This window comes from Dicentrarchus labrax, unplaced genomic scaffold (assembly GCF_905237075.1).
Source record: "Dicentrarchus labrax unplaced genomic scaffold, dlabrax2021, whole genome shotgun sequence".
NCBI lineage: Eukaryota > Metazoa > Chordata > Actinopteri > Moronidae > Dicentrarchus > Dicentrarchus labrax.
The window spans coordinates 574,702-596,187 of record NW_026136723.1 but is presented as its reverse complement, the minus strand read 5'-3'; the positions used below and the strand labels follow the sequence as shown (position 1 = coordinate 596,187).

The 21,486-nt window shown below is 44.6% G+C and overlaps 2 protein-coding genes across 4 annotated transcripts in view; both read right to left on the bottom strand.

Annotated features, from left to right (window-relative positions):
* Positions 1-1,818: 1,818 nt before the first annotated feature.
* Positions 1,819-13,266, bottom strand: LOC127358177 (zinc finger protein 865). The gene is made up of 4 exons (XM_051391082.1): positions 12,624-13,266; positions 12,193-12,294; positions 3,917-7,724; positions 1,819-3,794 (listed from the first exon to the last, which is right to left on the bottom strand). Exons 3-4 carry the CDS (start codon positions 7,233-7,235, stop codon positions 3,097-3,099), a joined length of 4,017 nt encoding a protein of 1,338 aa, XP_051247042.1. The 5' UTR covers positions 7,236-7,724; positions 12,193-12,294; positions 12,624-13,266; the 3' UTR covers positions 1,819-3,096.
* Positions 13,267-18,147: 4,881 nt separating this feature from the next.
* Positions 18,148-21,486, bottom strand: part of shisa7b (shisa family member 7) — a 31,935-nt gene continuing 28,596 nt past the window's right edge. For all 3 annotated transcript variants that reach the window (XM_051391075.1, XM_051391076.1, XM_051391077.1), the window contains 2 exons: positions 19,361-19,739; positions 18,148-18,754 (listed from right to left, as the gene is read on the bottom strand). In XM_051391075.1, coding sequence (XP_051247035.1) covers positions 18,277-18,754; positions 19,361-19,739 — 857 coding nt within the window. In that variant the 3' untranslated portion in view covers positions 18,148-18,276. The remainder of the gene's footprint in view (positions 18,755-19,360; positions 19,740-21,486) is intronic.

Below are 21,486 nucleotides of genomic sequence, written 5' to 3'. Positions count from 1 at the left end.
GTGGAAACAGACGAGTTGTTCTAAGGGAGGCTGTGTCTCAGTGTGAAAACATGTTGAGAATATCTGATCCAAGATCCTTTAAACGCCAAACAAAAGCAGCATTTTACCAAACCGAGTACATTCACTGGAGTATGTGAGGCACCTGTAGAGTCTGTTTCTACTCCACAGCACTTCACAGGGAATATTTGTGCTCCACTTACTCCGAGATACTGTACAGATTCAGATTAATGATACAAATAAACAAATAAATTATGTTTATTGTTATATAAACAGACTTCATTGACCCCCAGGAGGGACATTTATAAGCTATAAGTATATAAAGTAATATATGTATAAAATATCATATAAATTAAACTGTTACATGTCACTTTTACCAGCGTCAACATTAAAGTGATGCGCACATTAAAAATCATAATCAATAACATTTATATGATTCTGAAATTCTGCTAAATGAGTACTTTTACTTTTTGGTACTTTAAGAACATTTTGATGTTAATACTTTTGTGCTTTTTTTATAATTTTTAAATGCAGAACTTTTACTTATATCAGAGTATTTCTGTGTTATTGTAAAAGATCTAAATCCTGCTCAACACCATAATACGACTATTTAACTATAAAAATTCAGCTATTTTAGGAGGATAGGATATAAAACCTTTTAGAAATGTATATATTTTGTATTTTTAAACTGTGAAATATATACGAAAATGTATTTTCTTTCTAAAGCTGAAAGTAAATTAAAGTTTAAAATCAGATTTGGGAGTTTTTTTCCCACCAGTGATGATTTTTATCTGAATCAAAGTTCGCCCACGTGAAAAATAAGCTGTCAACAGTGATGATATTGGGACTATTTCTCCGGTAAGGAGGTAGTTGTCATGAGAACAGTTCTGTTCACCTTCGTTGTGTATTCGGCTGCAGGCAGAAACGTCAGAAACAAAAAACCTGAGCTAATCAACTCACAGCCATCTGCATGGTTACAAACCACTGGAGGGAAGTCAGAAAGTGTGTGTGTGTGTGTGTGTGGTTGGGTTGAACCAGCATGAACTCACTACTGTGGTTAGACAGCCACATGAAAGAGGAGGGGGAAGCTGATATTGAACCTCTGGAGCAGCATCTGCCAAGATAGCATGCATCTAACAGCACAATGAACCCAGTTGAACCTTTGTAGAAGAACTTTACTGGATGAAGGTGAGCTCCTCTTTCTGGTGGCTGCTGTTCCAACTGCTATCAGATAACATATCAATTACAAATCACTCATCTGATCCTTTGGAGCTCATGGTTCCTGTGTGTAGGACGTCCATACTGACTAAAGGGTTAGACGTTTATATTTCTGTGGAGGCGATGTAAGCGGCTTAGAACTCGCTCGAGTGGGCGACTGGGTGGGCTTTAAGAGGTTTTATACCTCCATAAAACTCCTAGAAAATCCACTTCTATAAAGACCAGAACTCTAATTGAGACCTGTGTTTATTTGTCACCTCTTAATGGAGGTTTTTTTTTTATAAAAAAAGCTGTAATTTCTGAATATTATCTTAATATTTACCAAGAAGTTTCCTGGAAAGAACCATGTAACTTAATATTAACAGAGACTGTGTTTAATTAGTCGCCTTCTAATGAATTAATTCACTTAGATAGTCTCTCATTACACTGCTGAACATCCAAAAATGTCAGATTTGTGTATAAAAAGGCTCAATTCCAATAATAAAATGAATTAACTTGAGTTTAAATTGAGCCTTACAGTGTATTACATTACCTATATTCCCCATTATGTCTCACTACCAATGAGGGAGCCACATTAACAACAGAGGACAGAAACATTTCAGATTTTTATTTTTTTTTATTTGATTTGAGGGTTTTCAACAACTCACTTTAGGCAAAGAAAAAGGATAGTAATTTAGTAATAATATTGTTTTAGTTTTACAGAAAAAAAAAAAAAAAAAAAAGAACACGTCTGGACAGGACCTAAGTAATGAACTATGTGTACACGCTTGTTACAAAAAATTGGGGCATAACTGTGTCAATGAGGGAGCAGGTAAAAGGGGGTAACAGGGAGGGGGCAAAAGAATATCACATCGATACATATACTCATCCCGCTGTTTTACAAAGATAGTCCCCCCCCCAACTCGTTCCCTCCCACCCATACAATACCAACAATGATAAAAGAAATGATACTTGGAGTAAAAAAAACAGCAAATAATCAATATATAATAAAATATAATACGAATTGTACAGTACACTCCGGTTTTTAATTTCTGTTGTCCTTTTTAAAATCCTGCACACATTAACAGTTTCTGAGTCGTGTTGTCGTCGTCTCCGTCCACGCCTCTTTTTAAAAAAATGACAAAAAGTAGTGTACATTAAAAACAAGGTCACCAACATTTCTCTGTTTTGTCCCAACTCTTTTTTTTTTTGTCCTTTTTCCGTCGCTTTAGCACGTCGACTGGTATATTGCCTTTTTTATGACACGAGACCTTTTCAGTGGTGAGTCACTTTTCATGGAGGTTTTCTTGGACTTTTCAGGTCAGGATTTCCTTTTTCTTAAAAAGATTGAATTCATCTTGAGGGGCAGATTTAATCTCAGTATAAGAGAGAGATTCTCCACTCACTGGGGAGGGAGGGAGGGGGGGTAACAAATAAACACATACAGAGCAAGAGACACGGACTATACTGTTTAACTGTGAATAATGTCAAAACAATTGGAAAAATAAACTGGAAAAAAAAAAAAAAAAAAAGGTACCTCACTCCTACAATCCAAATCCATATTTATGAGCAAACACAAATCAAATGATGGAAAGGAAACTGGATTAATGCGTTTGTCAAACAGCTTCTACTAATCGTCACGTGGTCTAATAGTTCCTTATCGGTATCTGAGGTGGTTTTTTTTGGGGCCTTTTGAAGAAGTCCACCTCCGCTGCAGTAAGTTAGGACCGGGCTGTGGGGATATTACGGTAGTTACACTAAAACCCTCCCCACTCTCCCAACTGTTAAAAACTCGCTAGCTCTTCGCTTTCGCCTCTTGGATTATTTAAAAAAAAATAAAAATAAAAACTAGTCTAGAAAACTTTTTTTTTTTGTTTTATTCCATTTTTTTTGTTTTTGTTTTTACTGACTGTACTCAGTCAGAACTGTTGATCTCTCAGGCTGAACCAGAACCGGGACCGGCAGCTGGACTGGTGACTGGTCACTATCCGACTGGTCACGTGACGGCGGAGATTTCATCTTCATCAGTGCCCACTTGGCGCTGCTGGCGGCCGTCCCCCGACAGGAGAACCTGTGGCGCCCCAGGAGGATGGGGTTCCAGAAACGGTGTCGGCATCGGCGGCATTGGAACGCGGCTTGTTTAAGATGCTGGCCCCGGTGTTTCAAGGCTTTGTGTAACGAGCTGGTGCGTCTCCCGCACACCAGGCACCGCAGACGGGCGTGGCGGCCTGAGTTTCTCGGTGGGTGCCTGATGGCGTGGTGCACCAGCAGAGAGCCCTGCTTGGCGTACGTGGCGCTGGGGCAGATCGGGCAGGGGAATCGCTTGATGGGGACGTCCATCGAGGTGAGCCCGGTGACTCGGACCGCGCCTCCACACCACGACTTCACTTTCATCACGCCGCCCTTTATCCTCAGCTGGGCCAGCAGCTTTTTCTTGTTGAGCTGTGCTTGCAGTTTGCCCCTCTTCTTCCTCAGGATCATCAGCTTCCTGCGGGTGTCTTTACTGAGAGGGACGCCCACCAGCTTTCCGTCTCTCATGATGCTGTGGATCACCACTCGCCTTTTTTTTTTTTGTGCTTTCTTGTCTGTCCATGCCGCTTTTGGAAGTTTTTTGAGCGGTACTGAAAAGGGTGTTGCAGCTGTTGCTGTTGTTGTTGTTGTTGTTGTTGTGGCGGCGGCTGTGGTGGTGGTGGTGGTGGTGGTGGTGGCGGTGGTTGTTGCGGTTGTTGTTGTTGTTGTTGTTGATGCTGTGGCCCGGAGGCCGCTTGCTGCATGTGAGAGGAACCAGCGTAGTTGGGACCTGATCCAGAATCATAGAAGAGCGGCGAGTATCCGGAGGGTTGGGACTGGTTGACGCGGTGGCCGCTGCGGTCGATGCCGTGCTGAGACAGCTTGTGGCGCACTAAACTGTTGGAGTAGGCAAAGGCTTTACCGCATACTTCACAGCGAAAGGACTTCTCCAGCCCGACTCCACCACCGTGGACAGTCTGTTGATGTGCCGTCAGGTGGAAGTAGTGGCGGAAGGATTTCCAGCACACTGTGCAGGTGTAGAGCCTCTGAGAGGGGGTGCCAGATGTTGGAGACTTTTCTCCCTGGGAGCAGGATGTGAAGTAGTCAGCGTTTGCCGAGTTGGCGACCTGACTGATGGCAGCGGCGGCAGCACCTTTAATCCTCCGCCCCTGGTTGTCGATCTCGCCCTTCCGGTGCAACTTCCCGTGTCTCACGAGGCTCTGTGCATAGGCAAACATCTTCCCACACAGATTGCATTTGTAGTTCTTTTGACCGGAGTGCACGGTCAGATGCTTGGTGAGGTGGAACGGCTCCCGGAACATTTTGCCACATACATCGCAGGCGTGAGGTTTCTCCCCCGTGTGGACGCGGTTGTGGCGCCGCAGGGTCTCCGCTCTTCTGAAGCGTTTGCCGCAAATGTGACAGCTGTACGGCCTCTCTGACCCGTCCCCCGCGGGAGCAGGGCTCCTTCTTCTCCTGACGATGGTGCTCGGGTCCCTTTTCTCTCTGGGCTTCCTCGGCCTCCTGGGCTTCGAGTGGGGCTGGCTAGGGTGGGTCAAAGGCATGGTGGAACCGTTGAGGTTGGACGTGGATGACGGTCCACCGAGGTTACCAAACCCCAACCCCCCTAACAACCCTCCGATGATATCCCTCCTCTCTCCTTCGCGGCTTTCCGTGTTTAAGTCACAAGAGGCCGCGGCGGCAGCGGCGATGGCCGACATCGCACTGCTGGTGACCTCGTCCTCCGAATCATCCAACAGGGAGGAGAGGGGGAGGTGTGGCTGCTGTGGCGGTTGGTGGTGGTGGTGCTGCGGTTGCTGGCTCTGTGGGTGGGGATGAAGCGTTGGGGCTAAAGGGGCTTTGCGGAGCGTTTGGCTGTTCATTTCAGAGGCTAGCGTACTCTCTGCGGAGTACAGGGTCGAGGATTGTGATCGTCTGTAGTCCTCCACCCCGCCGCTGTAGGACGACTGGCTCTGGTAGCGACTTCTGGAATAATCTGTTGCATACTTGTCATTAGCCATCGCTGCCCCACCACTTATTCCTACCCGGTCCGCACTGCTTCCCATTTTACTGCTGCTCGGATTGGATGATCCACCCCCTCCGGCACCGGCCCGGTTTTTTGAACTCCGGGGAGGTTTGCCACAGGCACCTGAAGCAGCGTGGTTGAGAAGAGAGGTGCTCTCGCGGAAGCAACGCCCACAAGCCGGGCAGCGGAACGGCTTCTCGTCGTGAATCTTCTCGTGTCTCGTAAGGGACTCTCGGCGGTTGAAGGACTTTTGGCAGATGTTGCAGACAAAAGGCCGGTTTTCCGAGTGGGTGACGCTGTGTTGGATGAGGTGACCCCTCTTTTTAAATCTCTTCCCACACTCGCCACAGCAGAATATCCTCTCTGGGCTGGGAGAGTTACAGTCTGACTTCCTGCTTTGGCTTTCTGGTGTCAAGCCGTGGCTGCGGAGGTGCCTTCGAAGGCTGGAGAGGTGGGTGAAGGTTTTACCACATTCACCGCAGTGGTAAAGGGGCTCTGGTTCGGGCTGGCCAGACGAACTGTTACTGTGGCTTTCTTGAGATTTGGACAACTGCGGGTTACCGTTGGCTACGAGAACAGAGGTGGAGTTAGAGGGAGGAGCGGCGGACGAGGAGGAGGAGACGGTGGAGGACGACTGCTGCGATGAAGAGGAGAGGAGAGAGGAATGTTGTGGCTCGCTTCCGATGCCACTTATCCCAGATCCTCCTCCCACGAGGCCCGATGAGGAGCTCTGACTGTGTCCACTCGAGCTGCTGTTGTGGCTGTGACTGCTGTGACTGTGGCTGCTACTGTCTGCTTTCCTCTGGGGCAGGTATCCCGCCATCGCTTTCTTTCTCCTGCTTCCCCCGCTCGAAGCGGACGAAGACGAGCTGTCTCCCGTCTTCCCTCCATCGTCTTTAGAGAGCGACAGGTGCAGGGGCAAGGGGAGGGGGAGGCCAGCCTCTTGCTGCATTAGTGATGCTATTTGGTTTGAGGATAGGACTGGAATGCCTTGGAAATCAAAGCCACCCAGCGGGGCGGGCTGGGGGGCCGGGTGCAGAGGGTGCGGGTGGTGAGTGTGGCTGTGTGGATGAGATAAGGCATGAGGGGTCAGCTGTTGTTGTTGCTGCTGAGGCTGTGGAGCTGTGTGGCTGTGGCTGTGGGAAGAGTGGAGGGCAGGGGGAGGGGCCAGGGCCGAGTTTGACTCACCGGCCCCTTGGCCCAGACCCAAGCCCAAGTGGTTGTGAGTGCCTTGCTGGACGAGGAACTGCTCCAGGCTGCTGTTGGTGGGGACGCCGGACAGGAAGTACTGGTTGGCGGCGAGCATGCAGCTGAATTGCTGGTGTAGGCTGCGGGGGTCAGACTGGCCAACTAAGGGGACTGCAGTGCTGCCAGAGGGGTTGTTAGAGGCTGAAGAAGTGGAGGGGGAGGGCGAGGAAGTGGGGGGACCAGGGGACGGCTGTGGGACAGAGAGACCTGGATGCAGCGGGGGAGGCGGGGGCGCAGGTGTAACAACGCCCCCGATGACCCCCGCGCTTCCCCCACTGCTGCTCCCACCAAAGTCAAACCGTCCCATCCCAGAGTGGAGCTGCTCCTGGGCCAGCGCGGCCTCGGCCGGGTGGAACGGCCGCAGAAACTGGGGGTATCCCGACGAGGAGCTCCCGCTGCCGCTGCTGCTGCTACTGCTCATCTTGCTGGATTTCCTGGAGCTGTGGGACGACGAGGACGACTGGCTCTGGTGGGAGATGGGCGGGGGAGGGGCGCTCATTTTGGCGAATAACGACGAGGAGTCAGCGAAGGCATTGCTCCGAGAACTCTGGAGGGATCCCAGGCCGAGGCCGGACAGGAGGCTTCCAGAGGTGTCCCCGGGGGGCTGGTGCTGCTGCTGGAGCTGCTGCTGATGCTGCAGCTGAACCTGCTGTTGGTGGCTCAGTTGTCGCTCTAATCCAAGGCCTTTGAACTGGTGTGCTTGGTGTCCACTTAGCATCTCTAAAATGTCCATGGGGTACTTGCTGAACTGGAACATCTTCAAAAAACAGCTGTGACAAAGTGTCACGAAGCCACAAATGCCTCGTGCACTAAGTCCTTAATTGCTGCAAACAGCAGAAAACCCTTGTCAAACTGACAAGGTGGGGTTTTTTTTTTTTAAAGAGGTAGTCTTGGTGGGATTTCTACCCCAAGCTTCCAACGCGCCGATATAATCCACCAAAAAAAAGCCGATGCTCGGTTTTTCTCACATAAAATGTATCACTAATACTTTCACTCTCCATTCAAGGGTGAAGCCTTCAAGTGCTTCTGTGGGATGTTACAAAAAAAGGGTCATAAATAGGCAATAAACTAAGTTATACTAAAAAAACAGAGTCTGTAGTGTTTCTTTAAAGTGTTCCATAACTGTATGTTCATTTTTTAAAATCAGGTCAGCAGTCCCATGAAGTAGAGCGTGTCCGTTATTTCAACGGAGGAGGAACCATTGCTTCACCGCCCTTCTGTCCCGTCATGGAGCTCTTCGGACAGCCTGGAGGGGGGGAAAGAGAGACAGGACACTGTTAGTGATTTAGTCACTTGATACAGAAGGAGATTGAACAAACATTTAGGCACAGAGGGTTTGCCAACACTGTGGTGCTTTTCTTGCCCTCGGAGCCTCAAAACCCCGATGCTGGAGGCCTCGAAAGGAACCTGCGAATAAACAACTCTGCTCAAACACAAGTAATTGATTTAGCTGTACATGAAACAGCTATGTTAAACATATTGTTTAAGGTTTGGTAGTCCATTTATTGGGCTGGTATTTCTTTATATTTATAAGAATGTCTAATGTTCACTGTCAGGTCGTTTTTTAGAAGGCATTTCCCCAAAGAAAATAGAAGTGTCGCTGTGGCCACAACATCTAAAATATTTGGCTAAAAATACTCACACATTGACAATGTCTGACTCAGGCAAAGAGGAAATTGTGTCACTGCCTTCCCTCTTCATACTCAGAAGCTGTATGAGCTGTGAAAACCTTGGAAAGCACTAAAATGTTTCTTCTTCAGCCGGCTTTCTAATATCAGCCAACGTCAACGCGATGAACCCGACGCCTGCTGTAAACTTATAACTCGACTCTGTGCAAGGTGTTTGTCTGGTTGCACAGCTTGCAGCCAGACTGTATTGCTGTTTTGGATAATGTGTCTGTCACTATTTTAAGGTGAGAGCAGCTTTAATTAATTAACAGTTTAGTTAATTAAGGAAATATGAGGCACAAAAAGCTGGTAAGAGAAATCTAAACACAGAACAATCAAGGAAAATAGACAAAATGATGATTTGCAAAAGCACATTTTATCCACTGGTTTCCATTTATGAAACAGAAACATTGGTGCAATAAGAAGAAAAGATCACACAGGTTTACTATAATCTTTATATTAACAGTCAAACAGTACAGTGTGACAAACAGAGCCTGCAGAAGGAAAAGAAATCAGAGTGGTGGCTCAAAACGCCACACGACTCCTGTCCAGCTCCTGCTGGAGAACATGGCTGCCCGTCGACACACACACACACACACACACACACACACACACAACAGAGCTAAATGCCAGATTAAAAAAAAAGGTGGTCTGGTGGACGGTGTCTTTGTGTCGAAGGGAGAAACAGGCTGCTGTGAATCAACACTGAAGCTCAGTAAATCCCTGCTGTCCACAGATATTTAGAGATTGGCATTTTCAATTAACTTCACTGATTATGTTCCTGTTTTATTTCTCAATGTCCAAGGTTTATTTATTCATTTTTAACCAATTAGGGAGAACATGTATTCTTTAAATGTGGGTCACTACAGGGAGCAGTAGCTGTTAACCCATCGAGGAACGCAGTACGAATACAGAAACTGGTGCTTGTGTTACTGCTACAGTCTGATTCCCAATCAGAAAACATAACAATATTCGACAATATTCTTATAATTATACACCGAGTGAGTTTCTATGGCTGCAGTTTTGATCCAAAACAAGAAAAAAAGAAACAGGTGTGCAACATGACAGCAACTTCTGTGACATTCACCTGTCTTGAGAATAATTATGGCATTAATAAAGACGCCTTCGCCGCCCACACAAATCTCCAGTGCTTCATTCTTTACAGCTATCTGCAAATATAAACTGCGACATCTTAATCTGATTACACCTTCTTTCCGTAGCTGTAAGTAACAACCTGCTGCAGTCTCGTGTTCTTGTGTGTCTGTGTTGCTAGGATGAAAAATATCTTGTTAAAAACTGAGGTTAATTCTGCTCTTTACTCTGACCTTCCTCTCGCTTCGCAGAGAGAGAGAGAGAGAGAGAGAGAGAGAAGAGAGAGAGAGAGAGAGAGAGAGATGAACGAACGACTCTCCCCCCCGAGACAGAAACCAGAGGAGCCAAACATCCTCATACGTGCTTCTACATCTGCGTACAGTCTGGAGCTCAGCGGAGCGACACTGGGGGACGACGCAGGCCCATCCCGTGTCTGAGGAATCTCTGGCAGTAACTAAACTATAACTTCATGATTATTTTCCTCTTAACAACACTGGAAACCCCCGCTGTTACTCAAAAGCTCTGTATGTTTGTGTCTGTGACAGAGCAGAGGGGGTTTTAATGCGGTTAGACAAGCTGATGAACCACAAGAACAAATGGTGATATTAAGAAGATACAGTTGTGCAGCATCCTCAGGCTTCAATAAGCACATTTACCACTTATAGACGCTGTTTTTAAAGATAATTCTTGGAATCAATCACACTCCTCAAACGTAAACCACAGAACAAACTCGGAAGTCAATCTGTTGCCCAACTACTGAGTACAAAAGCAAATAAATCTGAATTCTGTCTCACTGGGATGGCTCAAAACCAACAGCACACACTGACTACTGTTATCTTTATACTTTATAAGTGATATAATAAAAGAGGACACGAGGCAGCGTGCTGTCAAACCTGTGTTTCATTCTAGCTCTTCTACCGGGGAACTACTTTACACCTGTTACACCGAGTTAATGCAGGTAACTAACGGATAGGTAGGAAAACCAGCAGGAGTCTGAAAGCGACCTGATCTCCAGAGTCTGCAGGGTTTATTTCCAAGCAATCAGCACAGCGGCTAAATAACCGGTGGCATTTAAACCTATGCAGAAAAACCAATTAGTGCACTGCCAGCTGCTGATTGGTTGACCAATAGGTATATATATATATATATATATATATATATATATATATATATATATATATATATATAGTATAGGATTCATTTAAAGCGTGCAATACTCAGCTCCCAAAACTGAAGTCTGTTTGCTACAGTTTGGTTGTCAGGAGCAACTTCTCCAATGTGTTAAAATACGTCCAAGGTGACAACACAAACGTGTTAAAAACAGACTTATTGCACCATAATAGAGCACTTGTTACAAACATATGTGTAAACCTTTGTTTTAAACGGTCTGAAAAAAGCAAAACAGTGTTAACTGTAAGCGTAACTACAACATATTTCTGCACCAGGATGTTCAACACACCAACGCTGATATTAAAAGTGGTTTTATTTGTCCCAAAGACAGAGGGAAAACCTTTCTACCTATTTAAATCAACAGACACACAACAGTTATAAAATGGTTTTTAAATGCAACCGTTGTTAAATTAAAGACTTTCTACAAACATTATGAATTAAATGTAAGACCTATTTTACGGCCGTACGGGTGAAATAAAAGTATGAAGGAAGATCAGTAGTTTCTTTTTGTAGTTCGTTACAGCACAATTAATACAAATTTCTCCCCAAAAACACATAAAAGCCAGACTGAAAATACAACTTTATACGAGTAAGTTCAATCTTATTTGAGACATTTTAAAAGAGCTAAAATTCAGATTATATGATTTCCAGTTATGTTGGAATAACAAACTGAAGCTGCTCCCTCACACACTTTAATACTTTTAAATAATGCTTCCTCTACCAGGTAATGGCACATTTATTCTCTAAAGCAAACATTATGGAGAAAAACTGCCTTTCTAACGTTATCTGTAGAATCGGTGCCAGCGACCACAGAGCAGCTTGTGATCAGTCTCGGAGACATGTGCTTATTAAAACATCTTTTCTCTGCGAGTAAAAAAGTGTCACTCTCGTCCAACTTATGAAGGAAGAAGAAGAAAAAAAAGAAGAAGCATAACTTGTCAAATCTTAGCTTCTCCAATTTCAGGTCCCAGAAATCCTCCTGATGAAAACAATTACAGAGCTGACAGGCTGTCATGTGAAATGAAGTGTGACATACTGCTGCTTTATATCTCCAGGAGCACGGAGCAGCTCCACGTGGATCCTAGTGCAATATATATCTATACATTTATATTTATTTACAACATATTTACTTTATTTTACTGCGTTTCAAGCGACCCCACGTAGGCTGAGACGGCTACTCTCTGCTGTATGTAGGTTTAACTGATGCACAGATACATAAAGACAAACAACTGAGAGCTACATGAAAGCCTTGTACGTACTTGGGATACAGTCCAGGGTTCTCACTCTTTTCCAGGAGTTTTTTCCTGACAACACTTGCTCATAAACCTTTTAAACGATGAAGGGTTCATGAAGTTGGTCAGGGTTTGAGGGTTACAGTTTTCCTCTAAACCCAGGTTCATGTGGGTAATATGGCTAAATAAATAATAGGACAACAGAGTATTTCCAGGCTATTTGGGTCATTTTAAATCAATTTCCAGGTCTTTTTATGCCTGGAAAAACTAGTCTCTAATCATCCAGGTTTTCCAGGACAGGTGGGACAAAATATCTGAGCATGCTGTTTTTAAATCTTATTGATTATTATAATTACAAACATCTTCAGGTTAGAAGAAAAAACAATTATCTTGCTTAAAATAAACTTTTTTTTACACACACACACACACACACACACACACACAGAGTTTAAATCTCCTCTAAGCACACAAACACAACAACAAGTGACAACTAATTAAGTAATTAAAAAGTTTTGACAATCTGGGAGGAGAGTGATGTTGTTCTGCATCTTACCGGCTGATCCACAGGTCTGTGTCTGAGTGTGTGTATCCGGAGAGAGAGGGAGAGAAACGGTTCTCTGTCTCCACCGACAACCGGTGACCTCAGGGCGACAGCCTGAAACAGATGCACCGAAAACCGAGCAGGTTAGACGGATACACAATGAACCGCTGCCAGTCAACTCACCAGCGTCCAGCCACAGAAAGAGTGTTTTTATTAGCTCCACTTCACACACTCACACCTCCAGAGTGTTTTTAACAGATATAAAAATATGTTTTTTTTTACATTAATCGGCGCTGATATTAACAACAATAAAGCCCCCCCTCCCTCCCCCTGCAATAGCTTAGCACACTGAAGCTAACAGCTTAGCCGAGCTTTAGCTTCGGAGGCTAGCCCATTAGCTCCACATCCCGCTGCTGGGAAACGGCTTTTGTTGTTGTTTTTACCTCGTAGCATCCGACGGCGGGCTGCGGGGGCAACAACGGGCTCCAGGGGGGGTAAACACGGGAGTTAAAGTGTGAGAGCACCGAGCGGGGAGCGAGCCGTGAGAGCGGGGTCCCTACTGCCTGTCAGCGGGGCCTTTTTCTTCATCCATGGAAAAACACTGTGAGAGGCCTGGTTCTCCATCGGCCCGGGAGGGCTGCTGCTCGCTCGCTAACAAAAAACTATTTCCGCTGGCCCGGTCCCGATGGGTCCATTGTCTGCCGCCGCCGGTTCTCTACTGCTCCACCGACCCGCTGCTCGGATTCGAACCCGAAACGGCGCCTTTGTTTAGTTTCCGTCGTGTTTTTCCCTCTTTTCTCCTCCACGGTTGGCTGTTTTCCGCCCTTGTCGGTGTGAGGTGTCCCCCTGTGTAGACGACGGCTCCTCCGATGCTGCTGCTGGCGTTAAAATGGTAGTTTCCTGTCTGCATAATGGTTCCGGGTACAGCCGGGTACAGGTTGGGTCTGTCCGGGGCCCCGCGACCACCACACCGCCGCCGCCGCCGCTCACATCCACCGCTGATCCTCCGGTACACAAATACGCTTTCTATCCGGCATGCTGCTCGTGAATGAAGAAACCGTGTGTGTGTGTGTGTGTGTGTGTGTGTGTGTGTGTGTGTGTGTGTGTGTGTGTGTGTGTGTGTGTGTGTGTGTGTGTGTGCGCATGGCAGTGTTTGCACACCATTAAGAGATTTCAGTGTGTGTGTGTGTGTGTGTGTGTGTGTGTGTGTGTTTTCACGCCAAGTGTGTGAAATGTTAATGAGTCAATTAAAGATATCATTAGGGCACGTGCTGCATAACATTACAAGGTGTGTGTGTGTGTGTGTGTGTGTGTGTGTGGTACACAAACAAGCTGTTACTATATTGAAAAAATATTTAATCCGACACATTAATTAATTAACTGTTAATTAAATGTACAGTAACCTTAAATCCATGTATCTCACTGTTGAAGTAACGTGATTACTTTCCGTTACTTTTTGATTATTTCAACATAGAAATATATGTCAATTAAAAATGTTAATAAGAGGAATTTATATTATTTATATTTTAAAAGATAACAGATACATTAAAACGTTAAACAAGTTAATTAAATTATTAATTGTAGCTGTAATCTGATTACTTTTTTTTATCTTACTGCAATGGATTAGTTACCTTTTTTTGTATCCTGATTACTCTGTAACATGTAACTCTCAGTGTACATACATTTAATAATGAGTGCTCAGTGGGGGCACCACGTCTCACACACACACACACACACACACACACACACACTTTAGCTTTAATTCAAGCTTTCTTTAAGTAAATAGTTTAGAGCAGAAAATACACGTATATATTTATATATTTATCCATAAAAACATCTTTAATATATTAAAATATATTAAAATGAAATGTCAAACAGTATACGGAGGGTTTTTAGGGCAGTTTGTATGAATTGATTAGGAGATAATAAAGGTGTAGTAGATTATTAAAACTCTTTTAGATATTTGATTAATTGTTTATGACAACAGGTTGTTAAAGAAGTCACATTGGGCTCTGGGAACTTTTAATGTCAACTTTATACAAACGTTAAAGGCTAAAAATATGTAAAATAAAGGTCGGCTGCAGCCCTGAAAGCACTGCTGTTCACTGTTAATTATTATTATTATTATTAATAGAGTATTTATTTCATTAAACAGTTAATTATTTTGCCTTAAATGTCAACGTAATGTCTTAAAAATACTCATTTGGTCTAAAAAAAACAGTCCAAAAACTCAAATATTCAGTTTACAATCATATAAAACAGAATAAAAGCATCAATAATCAAAAAAAATAATCAATAAATCAGCTCTACCTATCTCACGTGATCCTCACACACACAAACCGAAAGGAGTCAAAATCTCATCACATAAAAAAAAACACACAAACAAGGTTTAGTGGGATTTTTTTTTTATTATTGTTATTATCAATTAAACAGTATGATGATTTCTACAAACGCAAGAATTGATCACCAATAACAAAAAGGGTTGCACATCTGTGAGACCTTCGTTTGGATATTCTTGGAAATAGACATATAAGGGGATGTAATAAATAAATGTATCATACAAGTTTGAGGTATGCAGAGTAATCCCCCCCTCCCCCAGTGGTTAACACACACACACACACACACACACACACACACAAAACACAGGCACACAGTTTTATCAGGGGAGCAATTAACTGAACATGGATTACAACATCTGTATCAGACCGCTGAAGGTGTGAGGAGAAAATGAGACATTAAAAATACAACGTGTCATTTACATTTCACCCCCTCGCCTCACCTCGCCTTTTTTTTTTTTTTTGTTGTTGCCTCTTTTCTCTTTTAAAAGATGTTTTCATTGTAAAAACCACAGAGCCTTTCCAGCCACAATACATTCTCCTCCAACAACAACAACAACAACCGGCTCAAACAACAACAACATGACTCTTTAAAAACGCTCTCGACACTCGGTACCTTTGAACTTCTCGTGCCCTTAAAAAGCTCCGTGGAAATGAGCACAAATGAGCAGCTGGTTCGTGGAAAAAAAAAACAAGAGTCGACTTTTGCAGATACATATTGAAGTCAGAGGGCGGCGGCGCGGGGATTTCAGGACGTCGTGAATGACTCGAATACCAAAAAAAAAAAACGCGACACGGCGTAAAGCCTTCAAGAATTTACATTTTTCAAAATGTTTGGAAAGTCCTCGCTTTGGTGAACGTAGCTCGACAAGAAAAGCTGTGATTGATCGACGTCTCTCTCTTTGTTCTTAAATTAAACAACGACAGGCCCTTTCAGTCTTGATATGAACACGTGGCGACCGCGCGGGTCTTTTTAAAAAATCGGCTCCCCCCCCCCCCGGAAGTTTGGTCGAAGATGAGGTTTCCGCAATGCGAAGAATAAGAAGACACCGACAGAGTTACACACACACGGGCAAACAAATGAAAACAGACGCATGTTACATTTACACACACACACACACACACACACTCCGTGACAACATAAGTCAGCGCTATGACATCATCGACACTGGCTTCTGTCATGCGGGTTTTTTCGTCTTTTCTCGTTGATTGCATCGACTCTTTTTCGTTTTTCTTTAGTCTTTTTTTTTTAATTCCACTAGAAAGTTTTGAATATTGAAAATCCAGGATTATACATTAAAATTCACAAGAGATTTAAAAAAATAAATACATGTTTAAGTAAAAGAAACAAAACAAAAAAAAAAAGGATCAAAAACAAAATAGTCGATTCATGATAAAGAGAGTTCATAGTCTGATCAAAGGGGGGGGGATCATAAACCATTAATGTGAACACATGTATCGTAGTAAAAGAATGGCCGGCAGGAAGCGTCGCTCAGTCATCAATCATGTCTGTCTTTATCGAAATGCAACTCCGAGGGGACGCTGAAGACCTCCGACGAGGCCTCACGAGTCCCTTAAACCCCCATAGAACGAGGAGATCCAGCCCTGGGAAGGCCAGAAGGTCCGTCTCACAGCCAGAAAAACAAACACAAACCAAAACAAAGTGTACAAAATATGACATCATCATGGCCACCGTTTTCTTTTCCCCTCCCACGACAACATAAAGTAACCATGGGTCGTGTGTTTGTACATGTTGGCACAGAAGTTCCTTTTGCATGTTTATATATTTTTCTCTCTCCACACAAAAATAATAAAAACCCGGTGAACACGAGCACGCCTTCCCCCGACAACCGACACGCTGAGGAGAAAATGAAAATGAGAAGCAGACACTGTACAGAGCACAGACACACAAAGATAATTCGGTATAGCCCTTGGTGTGAAGTGTCCGTTGTCCCCCCTGCCTCGAAACCCATACCCCCCTCCCTTTCCCCTTTCATATGAGGTGAGCAGCTGAACTTGCAGGTAACGTGTGGCGTCGTAGAAGAACGGGAGGGGAACGAAACCCCCCCCCCCCCCGTTGACTCTCCACGAACTCACAATGAGAAGTTTATAACAGTGGCTGAGGGATGTTTGGTCAGTCAGGGTCGGTTTTATAAAAATGTTTGCGTGAGGTTGGTGCTTCTTTGTGAGTGGTCTAATTCCAAAACATTATTTATTTTTTTTACAAATTATTACGCAAAAGGGTCACAGCACAATGTTTCATAGATGATAGACACCCACTTAGAGTTCACTGTACAAAGGCTTTAAGTTAGCTAAAATCATACTGCAAAGTCGATTTGACTTTTGAAGGCCCGGACACTCCAGAAAGTGGCACAGCGGAAATAAATCTCGCGCTGTGTTTTGCAACGTAAGAAGCTTGTATAGTGACTACTCGCAGGGCTAGTTGGTGAACTACTGTAACTCTAGCAAAGCAGGGAGACGGGGACAGTCGGTCATAATAGCTGCCCTAGCTTCTTCCTGTTTTCTCTGTGCTGCTGTGTCGTCTCCACTCAGTCGGTCTATAAAGAGATTTTATGAAGAAGAAAAGTTTCTGAACCAGCTGATTTAAAGTTGAAACAGTTCAAAAAGGCGTAGGCGTACCGTCGGCTCCTGTCCCAGAACCTCCCGTGGACCCTTTGGTGGAGCAGTTTCTAACTCCGACAGAGGAGGTACGAGAAAAGTGATTGGTGCAACACGTAGCTATAATAAGCAACAATGGCTTCCTCCGTTCGGCTGAGCTCGAACTCTCTCGTCACAGTCCGCCAAAAATGGAGGGACTGCAGCATTAATGGTGAAATTATTTAGGTTTTGGTGTGACTGGGCCTTTATAGCAGCAGTTTGTGTTGACGTTAGGTTTATATATTTGAATCTTTATCTAGAGTAAATCGAGCCTTAAAGGCAATCAAGTGACAGCTACTTGTCTACAGAGAAATGTGTTCATTACAGTCCAATCACAGCTAGAGAAAGAAACGTGTCCCAGCCTTTAAGTTACGAACCGTCTGGGCTGAAGGATAAATATGTTTTTAAACCAAGTATACACAAAGTCTTACAGGGCTCAGTACTGTTAATACTATTATCATTATCAGGTTAATTTCATACAAAAGCAACTCGTTTGGTTTTTAAATACTTTTTTTTTATAAATACAAAGACAAGCAAACCTGGTCTGTCTCTGTCCTCAGCGCTCTCCGTCATCCACAGTGGATTTAAAGACAGATGAATCTCTGTCAGAGCTCCCGAGGACTCAGAGGACAGTGCAATAAAACTCAAGGACAATTCAACAAATTTGACTCAGCAGGTATCCTTCAATAAAAGTCACAGCGAATACCCAGCAGCCTTTAAACTGCACTCGAATCGTTTCTTTTTTTGCTCTTTTTAAGTGGACATTTCTGTCTTCCCTTTACAAAGAATGGCTGAATATTCTTTTTCAATACACAAAGTGACGGGGAGAAAATCAATTGGCTATACTCACTACGAGATTAGTGTCGTCTTCCACCACTTTCTGTTTAATGAAGGGGAGGGGGGGCAGAGTGCCACCCTGTGAGGCAGCCAGCTCAGATCAAACCTCTTCTTCATCTCTTTTTATAGTTATAGCTTATCTCTCCACTTCATCTTCCTCACTAAATGCCTCTTTTCGGCTGTCTGTCTCTCCAGCTTCTTTACAAGCGTCAGCCTTTACCTCTCTACTCTTCATCTTCCTCTACTCTTCACCTCCCTCTTCCTCTCACACTGTCACCTCGTTCTTACTCCCAGTCCGCAGTCCCTGCACTCCTCCTCCTCCTCCTCCTCCTCCGGGGATGAAGTGCAGCTGTTCGATGGTGTTCTGCCTCTTGTTGGCGAAAGCCATCCGCCGGGCGTTGGGGTGGCCTCCGCCCGTCCCCGCTCCGCCTCCGCCGTGGCCCCCGTGGGGGTCCCAGCCGCCGTGCATGCCCATCCCGGGCATGGCGCCGGACCTGCGGTCGTCGTCGTGGCCTGGTGTCGGGTGGGAGTTCATCTTGATCATGTGGTGGCGGTCCAACGACGGCGTGGCGCAGATGTTCTGCTGCGACTGCGCCTTCTGGTGGTGGCTGAGCCGGCCCATGGTGGGCACCATCCCGCTTCCTCCTCCTCCTCCTCCTCTCTCGCCTGCTCCGACCATCAGACCCATCGCCATCAGCTGGTCCTCCAGCCGGTCAGGTGAGACCAGAAGCCTCTCGTGGGACCTGGAACCAGAGACTTATTTATCCTCTCTGATAATAAACTGTGCTCATTAAATGCTGTGTCACACCTGAACAACAGCTTCTTCAAAAGCTGTTAAAGGTTTTGTTTTACACATTAAAAGAGTTGTAGCTAATGTAATGTGAAATATAACAGAACACCAATTTAATGATTTATTTATGTTCTGATGTTTTATTCATTCTCACAGTAGAAGGTTTTTCATTGCCAGTGATGTTGCTGACAGTAAGTGGACCTCAGGTTGAGATGTTTTAGTCAACTGCTGTTTCCAAAGTCAAACATGAACTGTTCAGCTTAGCTTATCTGACTCATTTAAAAAAAAAAAAGAAAGTAAAATTCATAAAAAGATTACAGGTTTTAAATTGGACTGATTTAATTTAATATTGTTTATCCTCACCTTGTCAGACACTATTAAACATTACACACTCTGATTCATCTCTCCTCCATCCTCTCGTATCATCTGATATTGACATTATGATCTCCTCTCGTCTTTCATCTTCCTTTCTCTTTAGAATTTCATCTGCTTCTTTTTATCTGCTTTCATCTGCTCTCACCCTTCCTGCCCTCCGTCCTCTCCCCCTCTCCAGTCTTACCTGCGGAGCGTCTGTGAGTTAGAGCCCCTGCTGGTGCTCATCATGGCTTTGTAGTACTGGTGTTGCTGGTTCTTGGACAGGCGGGACAGCGTGCCCTCCCCGAGTGCAAGCAGCTGGTCCTGGGAGCGGACGCGGCGCGGCGGCCTGTCGAAAGAGGAGTTGGTGTACTGACTCTGGGCGGGCAGCGGGTACGGGTTCGGGGTGGAGGCAGGCATGTGGATGCGGGGCCGGGAGCCGTGGAGGGGCAGCGTGCCCCTGGACCCCAGCGTGTACTCGCCTCCCCAGGGCAGGTGGTGCTGCGAGGAGTGGAAGGAGGGCGGAGCGTTGTTGGAGCGACGTTTGGAGCTGTAGTAGCTGGAGTACTCGTCAAGTTCTTTCTCTGGTTCAGCAAAAGAGACAGAGAGTTGTGCAATGCGTCAGATTATTCTCTTTATTCACATGTCAGTTCACAACAGGTGTTTGATTGGTTGTAGCAGCCTGTGGCTTTAGTATAAAGATGTTTCACGTTGTAAATCTGATGCCTGACTGAAGTCCATCACTGAAATGTTGTGTCTCTTTTAAATTCAGTGCTTGCTGCTCGTGATTTCCTCTTGCTACACACCTGTCCACCAGGTAGATATATATATATATACAGGACACTCGGTTTGACATCTACAAACTGGGAACTGAAAGGTCCCAGCCCACCAGTGTCCTCAAACCAACAGTTCAAAACACAAAGATATTTAATTTCATCATCATAAAGAAGCAAATCCTGGACAAGGATTTTGTTGAACAATACTTTGTGGACTGTTTAAAATAAAGACAAAGAAAAGAGGAAGAGTTCTGAACATTTCCATGACAACTGGGTGATGAAGGTCATGCGATATGATGGAAAGCTAACGGAGCTAAATAGAGTTTGTAGTATGATTGTTTTCTCACATTTCTGACGTCAACACTGAACACTGAACCCAGAAATAAAAGATAAAAGTAGAGAGAAAAATGTCATAAAAGGACAGAAGAACACAGAAATGAGGTAGAAATTAAGACAAAGTGATGCATAAGAGAAGGATAATGTCGAGGATGTATGAAAAAGATTAATAGAACGTGAGCTGTCAGAGGCGGGGAAAGGAGGTGAAATACTTCCAAAGAATAAAAAAAGAAAGGTGGAATGAAGTGAGTTAGAGGAGCACAGGAAGTGAAGACGGAAAAAAGTGATATTAAAAAGAGAGATATGCAGCATATTGCACGAGGCATAAAAGAGTAAAGGTAAAGGAGTAAAGGCCGAGGCCGAAGAGAGGAGGAGCGACGGACCAAAAAGTGTTCTGCCTCGACAGAGAAGGATGAGACAGGTCGCTATAAACGACGTGAAAATAAAGAAACAGAGACGCAGAGTGAAGAGAGAGAGCGCAGACGGAACAGTTAGCGAGGTTCATTAATAGTGAAATATGGCGTTTCTGCTCTGTAGACCGCTTTAATCTTCAAAGCATTTCCATGGAAGCAGCTCCCCAAGACCCAATTTAAACGTGACCTTTAGCAGCCACCTCTCTACCTCTTCCTCCCCTCTTGCCTTTTCCTTTCTCTCTCTCAGTCAGGTCTCTTCCCCTCCTTTCTCCTCTCCTTCTGTTTGTTCCTTTGTCTCTTTCACTCCTTTGTTTTAATTTTTCTTTTTTAAACTGTCTAAACCTTTTCTTATTCCCTCTTCCTCATTTTCCTTTTTTCCCCTCCTCTCTTCCTCTTGCTCTCGAGGTTTTCTTTGTCTCTTTTTTTTTAACCACCATCTCTCTCTCTCTCTCTCTGTTTGTCTCATGTCCTCTCCCTCCTCTTGGTCTTTCTCCCCTCTCTCTGTGTACTCCCTTCCTGTAAGGCCAAATTATCTCGAGGTTTCTCCCTGGCTGCCGACCGCAGACAAAGAAGCCTTTATCAGTGTCCTTTATGCAGCAGCGTATGGGGAACTACATCAAAAGGACCAGGTTTCCTACGACGGCTGGTGAGAGGCTGTGCTCCCTCTCTTTGTGTCACAATGACAACATTTTACTTTGCTTTTGAAGGACCGTTCCAACAAAACTGACATTCAGGGTGGGTTTTTTCTAAAAAAGCACACATTTAATAATCAGAGAAGTGAAAATACTCCTCTGCTTTCAGTGCCA